We start from the raw sequence: 18,939 nt of genomic DNA, 5'->3' as shown, positions 1-18,939 counted from the left end.
TTTGCCACGAATTTAGCTGTACTGATTATAGTGAGCCAGCGCCAAGCGCAAAAATTTTCGATAGGCTAATTCATGATAAAATCGGTCAATAACATCGGGAATTGCATATATATTGCTAGCAATTTCTTGTCCTCTCTCTGCTCACGTTATGAGATTTACCGGTAGAGCTGAGTGAATGGTATTTGCAACTGTAGGGCCCGTAATATACATGTTCGGGCTGGCGGACCCGTTGGTATGATTTCATTACATGATATTATTTCGTGACCTCCTGTCTGCTATAGGCCTATCTAAAAATACAGTATCGCTCAAACGTACTATAAACTAAAGCACGCACACGATTTCATATTGGTATTTCTTCACTGGCATATAATTTTTCCCTGCGGGATGGTATATCGTCTTCTGAGGTTCAGATTGCCAGACAGACAGACAGGAACATTCGGCACCAGTCATTTAGGCGCCTATGGGCAATTAAATCTACATGTAACAAAGTTTTCGGTCATTGTAAGGACAGTCCTTTTTGGCCAAGGTTTTCGCGCTGCCGATCGTTCTGGCACACTTCTGGAGTCGCATGTAATATGTCCTACATCGTTATATGTCTTGGGGCGTCGTGCGGTGCGGTAATGGCTGACGTCGATATGTCCATTTCTATAAATCTTGCGTGTTTTTCTTGGGGTAAGAGTACCAAATAATCAAAACATTTTGCGGCTTGAAATCGCATCCAGCGCGAAACAAAATTTGAAAAAGTTGCCTAAAATTTCAAAAATACTCTGTAATTTATGCTAATTCACGAAAAAATTTTGGGCCCCTTCGAGCTTTGCCCCCCAATTGGGGGGTTTGGGATGCGGCAGTTACGGTCCTGCTCATTACTCAGTGCTACGTGCAATGATTCGACTGATTTTTTCAAACATGGAGGACGCATACACACAGTAGGGCTGTTCAAAACTAACTTCATTTTCCGGATTCCAGCCATTCATTGATTAAATTGTCAGGTTACGCTAAAAAAACGCTACACACCAAATTTGGTTCAATTCTAACAAGTATAAAACTCGGCAGAACCGATTAAAATTTTTAATTTATTAGGGAAAATTAAAAAAAAATAACCCCATAAAATAGCTGAGTTGTCTTCAAAGACGATGCAAAACAAATTTGACTCAGTTACAACTAGTAGAAGCGGAGTATTTTAAGTTTTTCGTTGATAATTCATACCCCGGGTTGGTCTTCGGATTATTTTCTCATGGTCGATTCTTATAGGGGCTGGCAAACCCGGTTCAAATTGTGTTGTGTCGGGTCAAGTCACATGTGGAGTTCAGGTACTCCAACAAAGTTTAGAGGAGTCAAGCGCCTTTCCACGGTACATCGCATCACGTATTCGGGGACACATGGAGCAAGACACTTGTTTATCTAGGAGGCGTTTTACCTCAAATCCCCTTAGAACGGCAGTTCGTGTCACATCTATATAGTGAGCGGTTATGCCTGCAAACCACTGAGCTATATAAACACTGCAAACCTGGTCAGGTCACGCAGAGCGATCATTGCGCAAAGCGATCTGCTTTATCGCAAAGCACTGCACCTTTTGTGCCGCTTGGAGATGACTCTTATATTTTATGAACTGGATAAAGTGACTTTGGCCCAAGACGAGGTAAATATTGCTGAGTAGAATGTATTGATATTCTGATTCAATTTCCCACCTTTAGCGATTAATGCAGATTTAGGGCTTTTTTTAGCGCTTTTTAAAAAAAATATTTAGCGATATCTAGGATATTTAACACTAGTTTTAGGAGCTTCTTGGAGGTACAGAACTTCAATATTCAATTAAATAGTATATTCATATTGAAATGAACCCGAATATTTTCGGCTGACACTCGTCAGGGGTAATCGTCAGCAACTAGTAGAGAATTGGAAAGAACATTGTATATCAACAATCGTATCACAAAATATGACGTCACCAGCATGAAATTTCGAATGAGAGAGCGTTCAATGTACTATTTTTAGGTGATACACTAGTTTTAGCGATTTTCTTCCATCCGGAGTTGGCAACACTGGAAGAGGAGCCCAGATAAACCTCCGACGGGAATCGAACCGGGACCAAGGTGGGTGTCTGATTCCAAAGACTACTTCAAGTCGTTTCAACACCTTCCTTTTTTCATTGAATCGCAATTTTTTGGTGTATTAAACTGGTAAAAATTGGTAATAAACCAAACCAAACCGAAAAAAATCGTTCAAAACAAGGCCAAATTCATCTCGAATCCATTTTTCCAATCCAAGTCTAAATCCAAAGCATTATTCATCTCGGAAGAGAACCAGAATGAAACAACATTCAGATGCGTTGTCGAGTGGCGAGGCGAGGGGAGCGGGAAACGGAAGAAGCTCGGGACTGTTAGTTGTCTATAGTTGGTGACACAACTCCGACTGTTAGAAACGTATGAGGTATATATTTATGTTGTAGAAAAATAGTTTTGTGTTTGACATTAGCATTACCGGTATGCCACATTGGTTAAAACGTTGTTGTTATCAGATATCACCATATATTAGGTCCGTATCAAATGTGATGTGACTGTGATCCTTAATCGACGTTGGTCACCGATTAAGGGACTCAAGACCCGTTCGTCCAGGCAAACCTTCTGGGCCACAATCTCAAAGTATATACTCCTTCACTAGCCTATATACCATACAAAGTATACATGCTTGATGCTAGGCCCTACGGCCCATATGGTCTCACACCAAAGATTCTACTCACAGTCACTGAACAGTGCACACACGTCACATGGTTGTTGTTGTTGTTGTATAAGTGTAATATTGGTGCTCGACTGCTAATGGTCTTTTCCACCAGATCTATGACGAGTATCATATATCCTTTTATGTCACACATCACACCACATCACATGGTGTGACATTGAGAACCCTCTTGGCACACAAAATTTATTGCCTTGAATGCAGGCTACCGGGATTTCAAACTGGGCCTTCGGTATCTACTTGAATTGAATAGTATATTCAGATTGAAATCAACCGGAATATTTTCGGCTCAAACTCGTCTCGTCAGGGGTAATCGTTAGCAACTACGGTAGTAGAGAATTCAAAAGAACATCGTATATCAACAATCGTAGCGCAAAATATGACGTCACCAGCATGAAATGTCGAATACAAGAGCGTTTAATGTACTATTTCGAAAAGATACGCTAACTATCCACTTGGATAAATTTATGACAAGACTATAATGTGGATTGTGGAATATGCTTTCTTATAGGCTTGTCTTTCTTCATATTGCGTATCTGCCATCATCTCAATTATATACATCTGTTGATAGGTTGAGTTTTAGCACTGGATTTATTGATGGCATGTATATTACGTACATAATATGGTATGGCTCCTGTTCAGGGGCAAATTATATATATATATTATGTAATTATATGTATATCTGAAGTGGGATTTGTTGAAGTTAACAGTTGACTATTGCCTCGGTCCCTTCAACCGCTTATGATGGCAGAAACACGCCCTTTCTGTTGTAAGCATAGAATTGCAGATTCTTGATCCCAAAACCCGTAACAAGAGTCGTGACGCACGTCGACTGATATTTGTGGAAACACGGCTTATCTAAGGTCGAAATAGCTCATCTAGCTTGAAACCTATTCTTTGAAATTCGAATAAGAAAGCATTCAAGCAAGCAATTAGCCTAGACATGCCCAGTTTCTTAGGACGAATGTAGGATTAAGATGAGATCAATTTCATTGATAGCTTGTTCCTTTGCATTGCAATATCGCCGATCAATAATTACATTCTAGGTCCTGAATTGCAAGCATTGCCACCGTGCAATTGGCTATTATGCTTTAATGAATCCTGCTTATTTGCTCAATATTGCGACTGCGACACAGGGTATTTATTGGCCTCTACTCTCTTGAGGCTGAAAGTGAATATGTGTCATTTATTTCACGCTTTTGAACTATTTGTCCGACATGATATATAACTTTTCATCGAACGCACATTTCTTCTACTCTCTTGAGGCTGAAGGTGAATATGTGTCATTTATTTCACTCTTTTGAACTATTTGCTCGACATGATACATAGCTTTTCATCGAACGCGCATTTCTTCAGGACGAGATAGATAGTACAGCTGATTTTGTGTGCGTTGTACTGTAACCGTGCGTTGTTTACTCCCGTTCACGACTCTGTGTACTTGTCATTATTACATCACAACGACAAAATTCTTTCAATATTTCGAGCTTGTTTACCCTCATTTACTGGCGGTCACTTCTGAAAAGGGCCACTCGAAAAGCTTCGAGTGGGATCAATTTGCAATATAAACGTATTGTTTGCTGCAATGTTTTCGAATTGTTTTCAAATGCCATGATAACCCTGTGTCAAACATGGCGATTGAATTTGGTGGTAGGATCTCCTAGAAATAACGGTCATTACAATCAACATGGCATGTGGGAAAATATATAGTCCGCTTTATCACGATTTTTGTATCACATTTTGATCTATATTAGGCTATCTGTTTGATGTTCAATTTCAGAAGTCAGTTGATCATACAGGCTCTTACTGAATACGGTGCCGGGTGCCTAATATATCATTAAACACATTTTCTATTCAGATTTTCGGTATTTTTAATAGCTGCCTAGTTGAAATTGAACTCATGATGGAAGATGATCAAGATGGAAACCCTGGCCGGTCTGACGACACAGAAGATAACACTGGCAGTGCGGCAGCACCCGTCACAGAGCCCCTGTCAGACCCAGATCCAGGTTCTGAACGTAGGCCGTCAAGAAACATACATAACTTGAAGCTGGACATACCGAAAGCCAGACTGGCATCACGCATACCGGAAGACACAATATCGCCAGATCCCGTGCCGATGCCGCGGTCCGCTCACGTTCAGAGTGTGTCCGCGCAGAAAGCGTACCACCGAAGCTTCAGTGCCACGATGCACGGTTCTAAACGAAACACCGACGGCTCAAGGCATAAACGGTCTACGTTTCAGAGACAAAATTCTCTCTTGCAGCGTGCGGCCGTGCTTAGAAGCGGGTCGCGTCGTATGATGGAAGCCACCGAGAGTTTTGTTGGGATCGGGAAAAACTGCGACGAAGACCAGAACAAATGGCGGTTGCGTCATCTGAGATACTGCAGCATGAAATATGGGAAATTGAAACCGCAAGCGCAACAAGAAATGGAAGAGAGAGAAGAAAGAGAAACGTTTCATAGTTTTTCCGGATCGCCGCAAGCTCCCCCTCAAATTTTTGATCCTTTAGCGAGACGTGGCGGAAAACGCCATATTGGCACCCCGGATATATCCGAAAGTTATTCGATGAACGCAGGCAATTCGATGGCCGGGGGCCCGTTGGCTATCAGCACCCCGCCGCGAACACCCGTCACCCCGGGAAACCGATCGCTAGGCGGTAACGCCTCCAGATACGGTGCGCAGTTCTCTACAACCACTTTGCGAAGACAAGATTACCGGAACCGCAAGGACTCCGTGGCCAAGATGAGCTGGAAAGTTGTGAGCGCGATGGTGAAAGGTACGTCCATCATGAATGATTTGGTCGGAAAGTCGATGGAACGGGGAAGCTATCCGATGGAGAGTTTGGCCGAAGAGGCTGTCCCTGCGGAGGCGGAGGAAGGTGACACGACAGAGTTTATGCGGGACCAGATGCCCACGATTTTAGAAGGAGAGTCGTTTCCGGATGAGGTTTTTATCGTCGCGTCGCCTGTTGAAGAATCCTGCCCCGCCATACAGCCGCGACAGCAGTACCCCGAAAAACCGGCGCAGGCTCAAAAAGACGCCCGTAAGCCAGGCGTGAAGAGGATGCTTTCGGTGGCTTTTCGTCGTAAAGAAAAGCGAGAATATGGAAAAGGCTTGGTGGGCAACTGGCTTAACAGGCGTCTGACTAGGAAGCGCTTGAACAGCTACGTCGAAAACCAGCTAAACACTTTCGACGATCACAGGCCGTATTTTTCGTACTGGATATCGTTCGTGCACATTGTCGTGTGCATCATATCGCTGGCTGTCTACGGTGTGGCTCCGATCGGTTTCGCGAATTTTCAAGAGAGCTTCACGACCACCAAAAAGTCCCTGTCCAGAGTGAGCGAAGTGTTTTCGGAGCCGCAAAATTTCTGGATTGGCCCGCGTACAAAAGACTTGATTCATCTGGGCGCCAAGTACTCGCCGTGCATGCGGCAAGACCCGAAACTTCATTCTTTGCTGCTGGAAGAAATGAAGGCCGAGAATCAGTCGGCTTGCTGCGTGCGAAAAGACAATTCCGGATGCATTCAAACCAACGAAGACGAGTGCAGCTCTTTGTTCGCTACGTGGATCAAATGGCCGGACCCCGAATTCGACCCGCCCGGGTACACAAACCCGGACGGTCAAGTCGAAATCCGTCAGTCGGGTTCTGTGTGTGGTCAAGATCCAAACTTGTGTGCGGATTACGTGCTCGGTCAAGCGGATGAATGGCCCGATGACATCACAAAGTGGCCGATCTGCGCCAACGCGAAAAATACGAGCGACACCACGCTGCAGCATATGTCCTGCGATCTGGTGGGTCACCCTTGTTGTATCGGGCAGGAGGCAAAGTGCGAAATTGTAACAAAGGAATACTGCGATAATAAAAGAGGTGTCTTCCACTCTGAAGCAACTCTGTGTTCTCAAGTGAATTGCATGCAGGACACTTGCGGGCTCATCGAGTTCAGGCTAGCGCAGTCGCCCGATCAGATCTATCGTCTGTGGCTTTCCATTTTGCTACACGCGGGCGTGGTCCACTGTGCCATATCAGTCGCGTTCCAAATGACCGTGCTCAAGGATATGGAGAAATTAGCCGGCTGGCTGAGGATATCATTGATCTACATGCTCAGCGGGATCAGCGGAAACCTGGCTTCCGCTATCTTCTTGCCGTACCGCGCCGACGTCGGGCCGGCCGGGTCCCATTTCGGTATTTTGGCTTGTCTCTTTGTGGAAGTGTTGCAAAGCTGGCAGCTGTTGAAGTCGCCTGGCAAAGCCCTGGGAAAACTGTCCGTGATCGCTCTGGTTCTGTTTGTGTTTGGGTTGCTTCCTTGGATCGATAACTTTGCGCACATTTTCGGGTTCCTGTCCGGGCTGCTCCTGTCGTTTGTGTTCCTTCCTTACATCACGTTCAGCGACTTTGACCGTCGGAGGAAGCGAATTCAAGTGATCACATGCTTTTTGGTGTTCTGCGCGATATTTGCGCTCTTGATTGTGTTTTTCTACATCAGCCCGCTGACCGACTGTAAAATTTGCCAATATCTCAACTGCATCGAGATCATCCCCTTGTTCTGTTCGAACCACGGTTTTACTCCCACTGATCGAAGTTGAATTCAGACCCCTCAATTAGAGTGGATTGTCAATCATCTTATCTATAGCTAGCGTTTTATTATAATACATGACATTGTTATAGTACAGTGCAGTATACTCTTGCTTTCAATGATAGGCTACATTTAATGCAGGGGTTCTCTCGACTGGGTGCCGCATCCAAATTCTGAGTAGCATTTGGTAAGCTGAAGATTTTAAACAAAGGGTCGTCGATAAATGCACTCCAACTGACAATGAGGCCGTGATTTAAGGCATGATTACCATTTTTACTAAAAAATGTCCCAGATCTTACTGGCCCTTGGAGTAGCCTACTCGAAAGGGCTAGGGTGCTTCAAAGTAATTATCGCTTTCAGACGTTTAAAAAGGTTGAGAACCTCTGGTTATTGTGTTGTCATTTGCTTATTGAGGCTACCTGACATATTTTTCTCTTATGGTATTTTTGTTATTATGCGGCCAATCCTTTTAACGCTCCACAGTTTGATAAAAATGGGTTCTGCTGCAATTCCTTTCATGACTCGTCCCGCTGTAGGGCCTTTGGTTGAACCCAATATTATTCCAAAGGCGCAACAATTCTACTTCGAAGTTGATAGGTCAACATGTGCCGTGATGATTTTGTATGGGCGCGTATGCCGATTTTGTGTGTTTGTGTTATCATATTTACAATGTTATTCGTTGAACATCGCCTTTGGTATGCAGTTATGTAAAAAATGTGATATCTGTCAACACAAGTGCTTGTGTGATTATTTTTTTGCCAGTGTATCCACACATAATGTATATGACATAATGTTATGCATTACTAAATATTTCGCATCATGTCAGACCAAATAGAATCACTGTTATGTCAATATATCATTCCTCAAGTGAGAATTGAACCTGATAATTGTGAAGTTTTGGAGTTATGTTTCATTGCGCTTTGTGGTATCAGAGTTTAATGAGACCTTTTAAAGCTTCAGTCGTTGTTGGCTGTAATTTTCGGGAAGAATCCCAGTGTTGCACTGATTTTTATTGCTGGAACATACCCGATTGAACTAGGTTGAAATATAATTCCGTTAGTACTTTGACCCTATCATCTCGGCCTGAGGCAGATTTATGGCTACATCGGTCTAGAACCGATAGGATTGTAATGTTTGAGAACCACTGTAATTCATAAAGCCTTGTTGCAAAGTTTATGCTCTTATCATCACTTGCTACTGCTGAGCCCGGTCCAAAGGACTCAAGTTGAAATTTTGCTTGTCAAGTGTTTCATTCTATTGACTTTTCTGACTCTGTCTTTTACTGGATGCATTTGTCAGAGTACAATCATTTCCATTATGTCACTTCGACACTTACCACCAGAGATATGACGGTTAATTGTTTTGCACCTTCTGCGTCGATATCAAATCAAATTGTTACTGTTGTGGACTATTGTTACTGTTGTGGACTATATCTGTATTCTAGCTGATTCCATGCTATTGACTGCAGAATTCAGATTTGTGGCTAATTCGACCTATAGTCGAGTGTCTTGATGTAGTTGTTCTCTTCAAAGGATATCTATCTTCCGTTAACGATACTACGACCTTAATCAAAATGGGCGATTCTTGAAAAAGGGCCAAATAGAATACTTACATAAATGCCGACATATATTGTTGCTATATTTACACGCCATACCTCTTTATATATATTGTGTTAATAATCTTTTTCACATCATTTCATCAGGCGGGATTATTGATCTTTACCAAACTGACATCATTCAGAAGATGAATACACAATTGCACTGAGCATGGTTTATCCCGACATTGTTTTTATTACAAACTTCACACAAGCATCTATAGTCTGCCTACTGGTAAACGATATCTGTAATGCACACATTGCGGAAACGTTTATATCGCCCTGTGTGCATTTTCCTATATTTTGCATACACAGAGATACCGTCATCATGTTATGCCTGTTTCAATCCACCTCGACACTATGTATAAATGTATGCCAGGTCCTATTGTGCTCTGTGTTCAACGATTGTCGTTGTATTTCTTCGTGTCATTTACATCTCGATGCTTCTATATCTGCAGATAAAATTGAGCTACCCTAGTTAGACTTGCGTTAAACCATTCATGCGTTTCCGTGATGGACATCAGACGAATTTGCGTCGAAGAAATCGCGCTCGAAGGTCTGGACGGGATCACGTTGCCTACGTTATGGCTGCGCATGAATCGTCGGAAACCAAAACTTCCGTATGAAGTTTGCGATAAACTGCGCGAGTACCTGTGGAGATTCATCCTGGATCACACGCCGCTGAGAATCGTACAAATACCGAGACCTCGTGAGGAACCACAGGTATTCGAGCGGACTAAAAGTCTAGATGAGGAAGAAGTGCCTACAGCCACAGCCCCAGACGAGCTCGATACACTAGTGGAAGTGTATAGTAACAGTGCGGTACAAACGGATGAGGAGGGCATACGCGGATGTTGCTCGGATTATAGCGAGAGGGTCGATATCAAAGATGATATCATTGAACAATCCTTAGATTTAACCACGAGTTTTGCCAAGTACGGCCGAAAACGGATTGTCGTTGTGGCGTCTCAATCCGTTAGAGAACACGCGATGCTATCGGGAAATATTAGTCGCGTGCTTTTGGAGCATGTAAGCGATCATTGCTATTGCGTGTTGGAGTTGATCGCGCGTTCCAGGTGGGAAGGCGTGATCCAGTCGCGGCTGGCCAAATTGAATTTCCGCAATAAGGCCTACCAGGCCATCGTAAAGACGTTGCAGGTTGTCGGGCTGGTCACTAAGTCCCACCACACTTACAAAACTAACCGCACGTGCACTCAGATTTTGGTGAACTTGAAAAAGTACGAGCGCACCTCCCTGGCGCTCAACGCCAGAGTTATGAAGGGGATTTTGACGGAATTGCAAAACGCTCCTGACCAGTCTATGAACCTTGGCGTTTTGAAAGAGAAATTTAAGACACGATTGATACAGTTTAGGTCAGCGTATAGGATGCTGACAAAAACGGGTGAAATCACGATTTCAAAGCAGAGACGGTCAGTGTGCGAATGGACAGCCGCCCTTGCTGAAAAACAAGACGACCCGGGACCGGTCGTACACAGCGATGATCTCGTCTTGGTGCCGCTGACACTCAATCAACCGATATTGAACCAGGCGTACGATTTTATCAAGCAAAACGCGGCGAGGGGGGTGTCCCAGGCAGACATGCATCGGCTTGTCAAAGATATCAGTGCGTTGGAAGCGAGATACATCATCACCTCGTTGGTCCATAAGGACGTCCTGGACGCGGTGCTGATCGATCGAGGCAAGCAGCGCGTTATGATGTACTTTCCCAAGACAGTTTCCGGTAACTGCGGCAAAAGCGAGGAGTTTATTGCGGTCAAAAAGAAAATGCAGGAACTTGTGCTGTCGACGAAGTATGACGAGTGCACGCAGGATGCTGCAGCCGTAGATTTGCATGCTAATAACTCCGGGAGTTCGAAATTGAAAGAAACTAAGAAATCGAGAATCGATCAATTGAACCCTTCCGTTGATTTGACGACAAAGTCAGACATGACTCACTTGAAAAAGTGGGACGCGAATTTGACGGCGCGCGCCATCAAGCGTCACAATCTCATTCTGGAGTTCGTCAACGGGGAAAAAATAGTCACCGGATTGACCAAGCTCAAAAAACTCATCACCACGGCCGACGAGAAGGACGGCGTCACATGTAAAGTGGACTCCATTTCCGTTACCAGGCTTGTCAAGAAAATGAATGCGAACGGAGTGCTGAAACACGACGAGGTGCAGTTCACGCACAGAGAAGTGACCGAGACTTTTCATTTCCTCCGCTCGTTGGACTGTCCCGACGCGCTGTACGAGTCTGCGATAGATCAGGAACGATTCGAGTACATCGCACGCGAGGAGGGTCGTATCGCCAGGCAAGAGCAGGAAAAGGCGGAGAATCAGAAGCGTGAAATGAGTAAGAAGGAAGAAGCGATAGAGGAGAATCCCGTTAATCCGTATTTACAGCCGAGATTCAAAAGGCTGCGTGTCTTACACGAATTTTTGTGGTATTTGGCATACGGCCATCTGCTCTCCGATACGGCTAATGACGGTAACTTGGAAGCGGCCGCGCTGAAACTTTACAACTCCGAGTTCACATGGAAACGATATCTGCCGTCGGCCTCTATCCACACACACGTCGACCGCAAATGGTTGCAAATCGGAGAACTGGCATCGATCATGCCGCTGTCGATACTGTGTCAGTTTCACAGACCTTGGCGGATGACCGAAGAGCTGGAGGGGTATCTGCGGGACGCTGACAAGAGTCACACGCCGGTCCGACACTTACCGTCGGGCATCAAGTGCTTGTTTCTCGGCAAGAGAAGGTTCATCTACTCTCTCGTCGAAAGCGTACACCAGTTATTTTTCATGGGCCTGGTGACGATGACATGCAAAGTCGGCAACGGATGGCACATGCCGAAGGAAAGTCTGATGGTGTACGTGCATAGGAACGCGACTGTGGTGGATACGCGTACCAGCTGCGCCGGATTTATGAAAGTCGCGGAAAAGAATTACGAGAGGATAGCGTATAGATTAGACGACGCGCATACGCTAGAGTCGTTTTGGGATAAGATGCAAGCGGTCTGCATGCAGACTAAGCTCGGCTCGTTGCAGTACATGAAGTGCGAAACAAATGCTGGCCATCTGTGCACTACTGCGGTTGGAAAGTTTGTGAAATCTTCACTTGAAACCCGGCCCGAGCCTCGCGACGATGGTCACATACCTGGCGACGGTCTCGGCGCTGGTGGCCTTGATTCCAGTTTTTTCAGTTTCCTCCCCAAGAATTGGTATACTCCTCAAGCCTGGAACAAGAGAAAAGCGGATAAGTGCCGTAAAAGGCGGTTGCGGGCAGATGCCGACATTCCCGGTGAGGTGAAGTCGAGAATAATCGACTGCGTGGGTTCCGCGGGGGTAAGCGGCAAAGATTCGAAAAGTACTGTAGAAACGACTGGAAAATCTGGAACGGGACGATCTGCGAGACGTCCGGCGAAAGAAATCAAAGTCACTGTGAGCAACCGAGAAAGAAAGAAACGTGCGGAACTGTGGCCCGGCGTCAAGCGTAAATTCGCGATCCGGCCAGTCGCGACCCGACCATCGCCTTTGAGCTCTCTGTTGAACTCTGACAAGAAACGATTTTCTAAAATTATTCACCGTAAATAACGGACTGGCTTTGACCCTGCGTCAGTTATACGCAAAGGAATGCGGTAGTTACTTGAAGTATTTTTCGGTGCAATGTGCGACATCCCAACCAGCGCTATGGAATTTGTGCATTTTATTGTGAAATATCGTTTTCGGTGCGTTTCAATTCGAAAGTTTCCCAGAGTCTGCGATGAATCTCACTGTTTCTGCCTTTTGGTATCTCTCATGTATTTGAGTGTTTATTATTATCACCTTTTTATGTTACTCGGGGAGCTTGTCGGAGGTACAGGACTTCACTACACAATTGCAGAACATATTCATATTGAAATAAACACAAATATTTTTGACTGAAACTCGTCGAGGGTTATCGTCAGCAACTATTGGAAAGAACATTGTATACGATTGTTGATACTAGTCTACTAGTTGATGACGATTACCCCTGCCCCTGACGAATGTAAGCTGAAAATCTTCGGGTTTATGTCAATATCAATATATTATTCATTTTTTGGTACTCATGTCGTTTTGATTGCCTGATTAAATCATCACTGATACTATGTATCAATGTACTGTCATGTTGATGCTATTGTGATAACTCATCACTGCTATTGTGCCACGATTATTTCAACTGTAATCATTTTGGCTCTTTCTGATCAAGTCAGGTAATTTACAGTGACTTTGTTTCAACTGCAGATTTCAAAACTTGTGGCTTGAGATAATATGTGAATACGTTTGGATTATGGTGGTTAACCGGATCATACTATTTGACTCGATGCAAAATGATAGGGACTTGTCGCTTATGATATTACCAGGAATAGAATAAGGGTTGGCGAGGTGATGGTGTTGGGACTGGTTCTCATCTGATCTGCCTGCCGGAGTATCATTTCATTTGTATTTTTTGCGGATAGAGATTACCTGAATTGGGATGTATTCAGTCATTTTGATCCTCAAAATTTTTTGTAAACAACGAAAAAATATCGGTCGTTTTGTGATGAATGGCTCTAGTTGAAATGATGGAAATGTCCGCTTGTCCTTTTATGGTTCTGTTCAAAATTATGCATATTATATTCAGGTCAATTGCACGCTTGCAATAAAAGTGCTTTACCTACTTTGTTTTCTAAAATTTATGCAATGATACAAGCATAAATCCACAGTACCATCATTTCCGCCTAAGATATCTGTGAATAATAATGATATATTGTCGTGTGCGAAGGAATTTGATTGCGTTCGAGACTATCAGGAAGGCACACGAACTCATTCTAACTCTCCTGACTTGAGTCTGAATTTCCCTTTGGTGTTGGGGTGAGGCTGGATTTTGTGTGGAATAGTGTAAATTTACCTGCGCATAGGAGACTCGCTCCTGTAGGTGTAATTCTGTCCCTGATTGGTGCCATGTCCTGTTTGCTAAGACCGTAACTCTAGGGTTACCGGTACCGTATTTTGTCATCCTTAACGTAGCCAAGTTGAAGGCCTGTTGGCTATTAAGTTATTCATGGTACAGACTTCGTAAAAGTGTTACTATTCTGTATTTTCCCGATGTTACGTATATACGGGAACACGATTATCGAAGATATTTGTTGACGAGTTGCATAACCCTGTTGAGCCTGTTTCAATCCACTTCCAAATCCAAGTCATTTCTGGCACTGTGTTCAACGATTGTTGAATTTTATTATTTTGTTTGCATTCTAACAATTATTTATATACAGATAAATTTAGTTGTTGAATTTAGGCCTGTGGTATGTGTTTGTGCGATGGACATCAAACAAATTTGCGTCAAAGAAATTGCGCTCGAGGGCCTGGACGGCATTACATTGCCTGCGCATGAATCATCGGAAGCCAAAGCTTCCGTACACGGTTCCCGACAAACTGCACGAGTACTTGGGGAAATTCATACTGGATCACGCGCCACTTGGAGTCGTACAAATACCGAAACCTCGTGACGAACCACAGCTATTTGAACGGACTAAAAGTCTAGATGAGGAACAAGTGCCTATAGCCACAGCTCCTGACGAGCTCGATACAATAGTGGAAGTGTACAGTAGCAGTGCGGTAGAAACGGATGATGAGGGCATACGCGGATCTTGCTCGAATTATAACGAGAGGGTTGATATCAAAGATGAGATTGTTGAACAATCCTTAGATTTGACCACGAGTTTCGCTAAGTACGGCCGACAGCAGATAGTCATTGTCGCGTCTCAATCCGATAGAGAACACGCGATGCTATCGGGAAATTTTAGTCGCGTGCTTTTGGAGCATGTAAGCGATCATTGTTATTGCGTGTTGGAGTTGATCGCGCGTTCCAGGTGGGAAGGCGTGATCATGTCGAGGCTGGCCAAATTGAATTTCCGCAACAAGGCCTACCAGGCCATCGTGAAGATGCTGCACGTTCTCGGGCTGGTTACAAAGACGCACCACTCGTACAAAACTACCCGCACTTGCACTCAGGTTTTGGTGAACTTGAAAAAGTATGAGCGCACCTCCCTGACGCTCTACGCCAGAGCTAGGAAGGGGATTTTGAAGGAATTGCAAAATTCCCGGAACCAGTCCATGAACCTTGGCGTTTTAAAAGAGAAATTTAAGACACGATCGAAACCCTTTAAGACTGCGTATAAGATGCTGAAAAAAACTGGTGAAATCACGATTTCTGAGCATGGCAGGTGCGAAAAGACAGTTACCCTTGCTGAAAAACAAGATGACCCTGGGCCGGTTGCACACAGCGACGAACTCGTCTTGATGCCGCTGACACTCAATAGGCCTATATTGAACCAGGCGTATGATTTTATCAAGCAAAACGTGGCAAGGGGCGTGTCATTGACAGACGTGCACCGGCTTGTTGACGGTATCAGTGCATTGGAAGCGAGATACATCATCACCTCGTTAGTGCATAAGAAAGTGCTGGACGCGGTGCTGATCGATCGAGGCAAGCAGCGCATTATGATGTACTTTCCCAAGACGGTGACCGCAAACTGCGGCAAAAGCGAGGAGTTTATTGCAGTCAAAAAGAAAATGCAGGAACTTATGCTGTCGACGAAGTATGACGAGTGCACACGGGATGCTAATGCCGGAGATCTGCCTGCAAATGTCTCCGAGATTTCGAAATCGGAAGGAACTAAGAACTCGAGACTCGATCAATTGAACCCTTCCGTCGATTTGACGGCAAAGTCAGACATGGCTCACTCGAAAAAGCGGGACGCGGGTTTGACGGCACGCACCATCAAGCGTCACAATGTCATTCTGGAGTACGTCAACGGGGAAAAAGTAGTCACGGGATTGGCCAAGATAAAAAACTCATCACCACGGCCGACGAGAAGGACGGCGTCACATGTAAAGTGTGCCTCAATTCCATAACCAGGCTTGTCGAGAATATGAAAGCGAACGGAGTGCTGAAACACACCCATGTGCAGCTGACGCACAAAGAAGTGACCGAGACTGTTGATTTCATACGCTCGTTGGACTGTCCTGACGCGCTGTACGAGTCCGCGATAGATCAGGCACGGTTTGAGTACATCGCACGCGAGGAGAGTCGTATCGCCAGGCAATTTCAGGAGAAGGCATGGAAGCAGAAGCGTGAAATGAGTAAGAAGGAAGAAGCGGCTAAAAATCCAAATTTACAGCCGAGATTCAAAAGGCTGCGTGTGTTACACGAGTTTTTGTGGTATTTGGCATACGCCCATCCGCTCTCCGATGCAGCTAATGATGGTGACTTGGGAGCAGACGCGTTAAAACTTTACGACCCCGAATTCACGTGGAAACGGTATCTGCCATCGGCCCCTATCCACACTTACGTCGACCGCAAATGGATGAAAATCGGAGAACTGGCATCGATCATGCCGCTGTCGATACTGTGCCAGTTTCACAGACCTTGGCGGATGACGGAAGAGTTGGTAGAGTATCTGCAGGATGCTGACAAGCGTCACACGCCGGTCAGACACTTGCCTTCGGGCATTAAGTGCTTGTTTCTCGGCAAGAGAAAGTACATCTACTCTCTCGTCGAAAGCGTGCACCAGTTATTCTTCATGGGCCTGGTGACGATGACATGCAAAATCGGCAACGGATGGCACATGCCGAAGGAAAGTCTGATGGTGTACGTACATAGGAACGCGACTGTGGTGGATACGCGTGCCAGCTGCAGCGGATATATGAAAGTTGAGGAAAATAATTACGAGAAGATAGCGTATAGATTAGACAACTCGCAGGTGCTAGAGTCGTTTTGGGATAACCTTCAGGAGGTCTGCTTGCAGACCAAGCTCGGCTCGCTGAAGTACATCGGGGGTGAAACAAATGGCCATCTGTGCGTCACTGCAGTTAGAGAATTTGTGAAATCTTCTCTTGAAACCCAGCTCGAGCATCGCGACGACGGTCGCATAGGCCTACCTGGCGACGGTCTCGGCGCTGGTGGCCTCGATTCAAATTTTTTCAGTTTCCTCCCCAAGAATTGGCATACTCTTCAAGCCTGGAACAAGATTAAAGCGGAGAAGGGTCGCAAAAGAAGGTCGCGGGCAGATGATGGCATTTCCGGTGAGGTGAAGTCGAGAATGATCGACTGTGTGGGTTCGGCGGAGGTAAGCGGTAAAGATTCGAAAAGTACTGTAGAAACGACTGGAAAATCTGAAATCGAACGATCTGCGAGTCTTCCGGCGAAAGAAATCACAGTCGTCATTGTGAGCAACCGAAAAAGGAAGAAACGCGCTGCACTCCGGCCCGGCGTCAAACGTAAGGCCGCCACCACACCTTCGCCTTTGAGCGCTCTGTTAAACTCTGACAAGAAACGATTTTCTAAAGCGGTTCACAAGACTCCCTTGTGACCCTGCGTCAAAGAGTATTTTTCGGTGCAATGTGCGACATCCCAACTGGCGTTCTGGAGATGAGAAATAGCATTTTGGGCGCAGTTCAATTTGAAAGTCTCCCAGAGTCTGCGATGAGTCTCACTGTTTTTGCCTTTTGGTATCTCTCATATATTTGAGTGGTTATATTATTATTTCTTTTTTCTGTTACTTATAGGTAGCGTTGGGACCCCGGGAAATCCCGATCCCGGGATCCCGGGATTTGAAGCAATCCCGATCCCGGGATTACTCCCAATGAAATCCCGGGATTTGTAAAGAGCATTTTCCAAGGCTTACGTGGCAACATATATCTCTTATTTTGGTAATAAAGCAATGTAACAAACTCTGCTGATTGTCTAAAACAATTCACAATTATTTGATATTAAAGCCAGCTATGGCATAACAATGTACTACATAATCACTTCCGTCGTAGTCTACGAATCGTATTAGTGTAACTGAGTATCGGAAAGTCACAAGGACGGTGCTGTGGAGATGAAATACAGGTCGAATAATGGCGAATTTCGAAGATGTCAATGCAAAGAGAAAATCACATGTCTAGCGAAACTGTTTGATGTTGTATAAATCTACATAAAAAGCCAAATGCAACTTGTGTCAAGACGTCTTGAAAGCTTCAGTGTCTAGCTGGGACTAATACCGCATTTAAGGTCCGTACAAATGATAGTAATTAAATCATGCATGACTCAATCGGACACGTCAAAGAAAGATCAGCTAAAAATAAAGATGAGGAAGATCGATTCCTATAAAATAAATCGCATAAGCCTCGCCTCGATGAACTTCATAACCAGTTAACTGCTGTGGACGGGTTAACATTTATTCAGTTACCCAAAGTGAGTGAATTCGTCGGGCCTTCAAGGCTTATGGCTATGACTTGTCAAGATGTCGCAAACGGGTTCGTGACTTGGTGATCGAGCACAGCAAATAAATCCGTAAGTGTGTGGAAGAAGATCAGCTTATGGCAATGAAACGCAGCGTTGGATGTTTTTCGATCACGTTTGACGAATCATTTTCTACACGAAACAGGCGGTACATGAATTTAAACACTCATTATCCGGGTGGCCTTCGGTCGCTGGGTTTCATTCGTATTCACGGGAGCATGTTTTTTCGTCAATACTACAAGGAATAAATGTTGTGTGTGTAGCTTGTATGTGTATTTTACTACTTTGCTAATCCCGGGAAATCCCGGGATTGAGAAGCGCAAATCCCGGGAAATCCCGATCCCGGGATTTCAAATTTGATCCCGAAGTCCCAACCCTACTTATAGGGCTGGGCACAATGATTCGAGTCGAGTAGTAAAAGACTATTTTTTCGAGTACTGAAATTATATTCTACCAGCCACCGAAAGTTATTTCATCAAAAATTATGGCTCGATACTGTTTTCGACTGTGGAATCCTTGAGACATTGATTGGCAGTATCCCAGCATACTAAACATATAGTACAAAGCTACTAATGTTGCTGGAAATATCCCATTTCCAAAGTCATGATCTTCCTAGAACATTGTCACAAAGTGTAATGAAATCGGTAGGGTCAAAAAATAACAAAGTGTCTTTGAAGTGATGGATAACAGGCATTATATTCTTTGTGGTGGCATAACGGGTACATATTTGAAGTTTGAT

At 44.6% G+C, this 18,939-nt stretch overlaps 2 protein-coding genes and 1 pseudogene across 3 annotated transcripts; all 3 read left to right on the top strand.

Annotated features, from left to right (window-relative positions):
• The first annotated feature begins 2,326 nt into the window (after positions 1-2,326).
• On the top strand, positions 2,327-9,369 carry LOC145443466 (inactive rhomboid protein 1-like). The gene has a single exon (XM_080321434.1). The coding sequence runs from the start codon at positions 4,631-4,633 to the stop codon at positions 7,319-7,321; it is 2,691 nt and encodes an 896-aa protein (XP_080177560.1). The 5' UTR covers positions 2,327-4,630; the 3' UTR covers positions 7,322-9,369.
• Positions 9,370-9,418: 49 nt separating this feature from the next.
• On the top strand, positions 9,419-14,192 carry LOC145443464 (general transcription factor 3C polypeptide 1-like). The gene is made up of 2 exons (XM_080321433.1): positions 9,419-12,719; positions 12,795-14,192. Exon 1 carries the CDS (start codon positions 9,419-9,421, stop codon positions 12,503-12,505), a length of 3,087 nt encoding a protein of 1,028 aa, XP_080177559.1. The 3' UTR covers positions 12,506-12,719; positions 12,795-14,192.
• A 35-nt stretch (positions 14,193-14,227) lies between these two features.
• Positions 14,228-18,937, top strand: LOC145443465 (general transcription factor 3C polypeptide 1-like; annotated as a pseudogene). The gene is made up of 2 exons (XR_013916435.1): positions 14,228-17,482; positions 18,587-18,937. The product of XR_013916435.1 is annotated as a general transcription factor 3C polypeptide 1-like (transcript).
• The last annotated feature ends 2 nt before the right edge of the window (positions 18,938-18,939 follow it).

This window comes from Botryllus schlosseri, chromosome 7, assembly GCF_051294905.1.
Source record: "Botryllus schlosseri isolate E-star chromosome 7, Bs_hap1, whole genome shotgun sequence".
In the NCBI taxonomy this organism is placed as follows: Eukaryota; Metazoa; Chordata; class Ascidiacea; order Stolidobranchia; family Styelidae; genus Botryllus; species Botryllus schlosseri.
The sequence above is the reverse complement of the archived record's forward strand: the minus strand, read 5'-3'. Positions and strand labels throughout refer to the sequence as shown.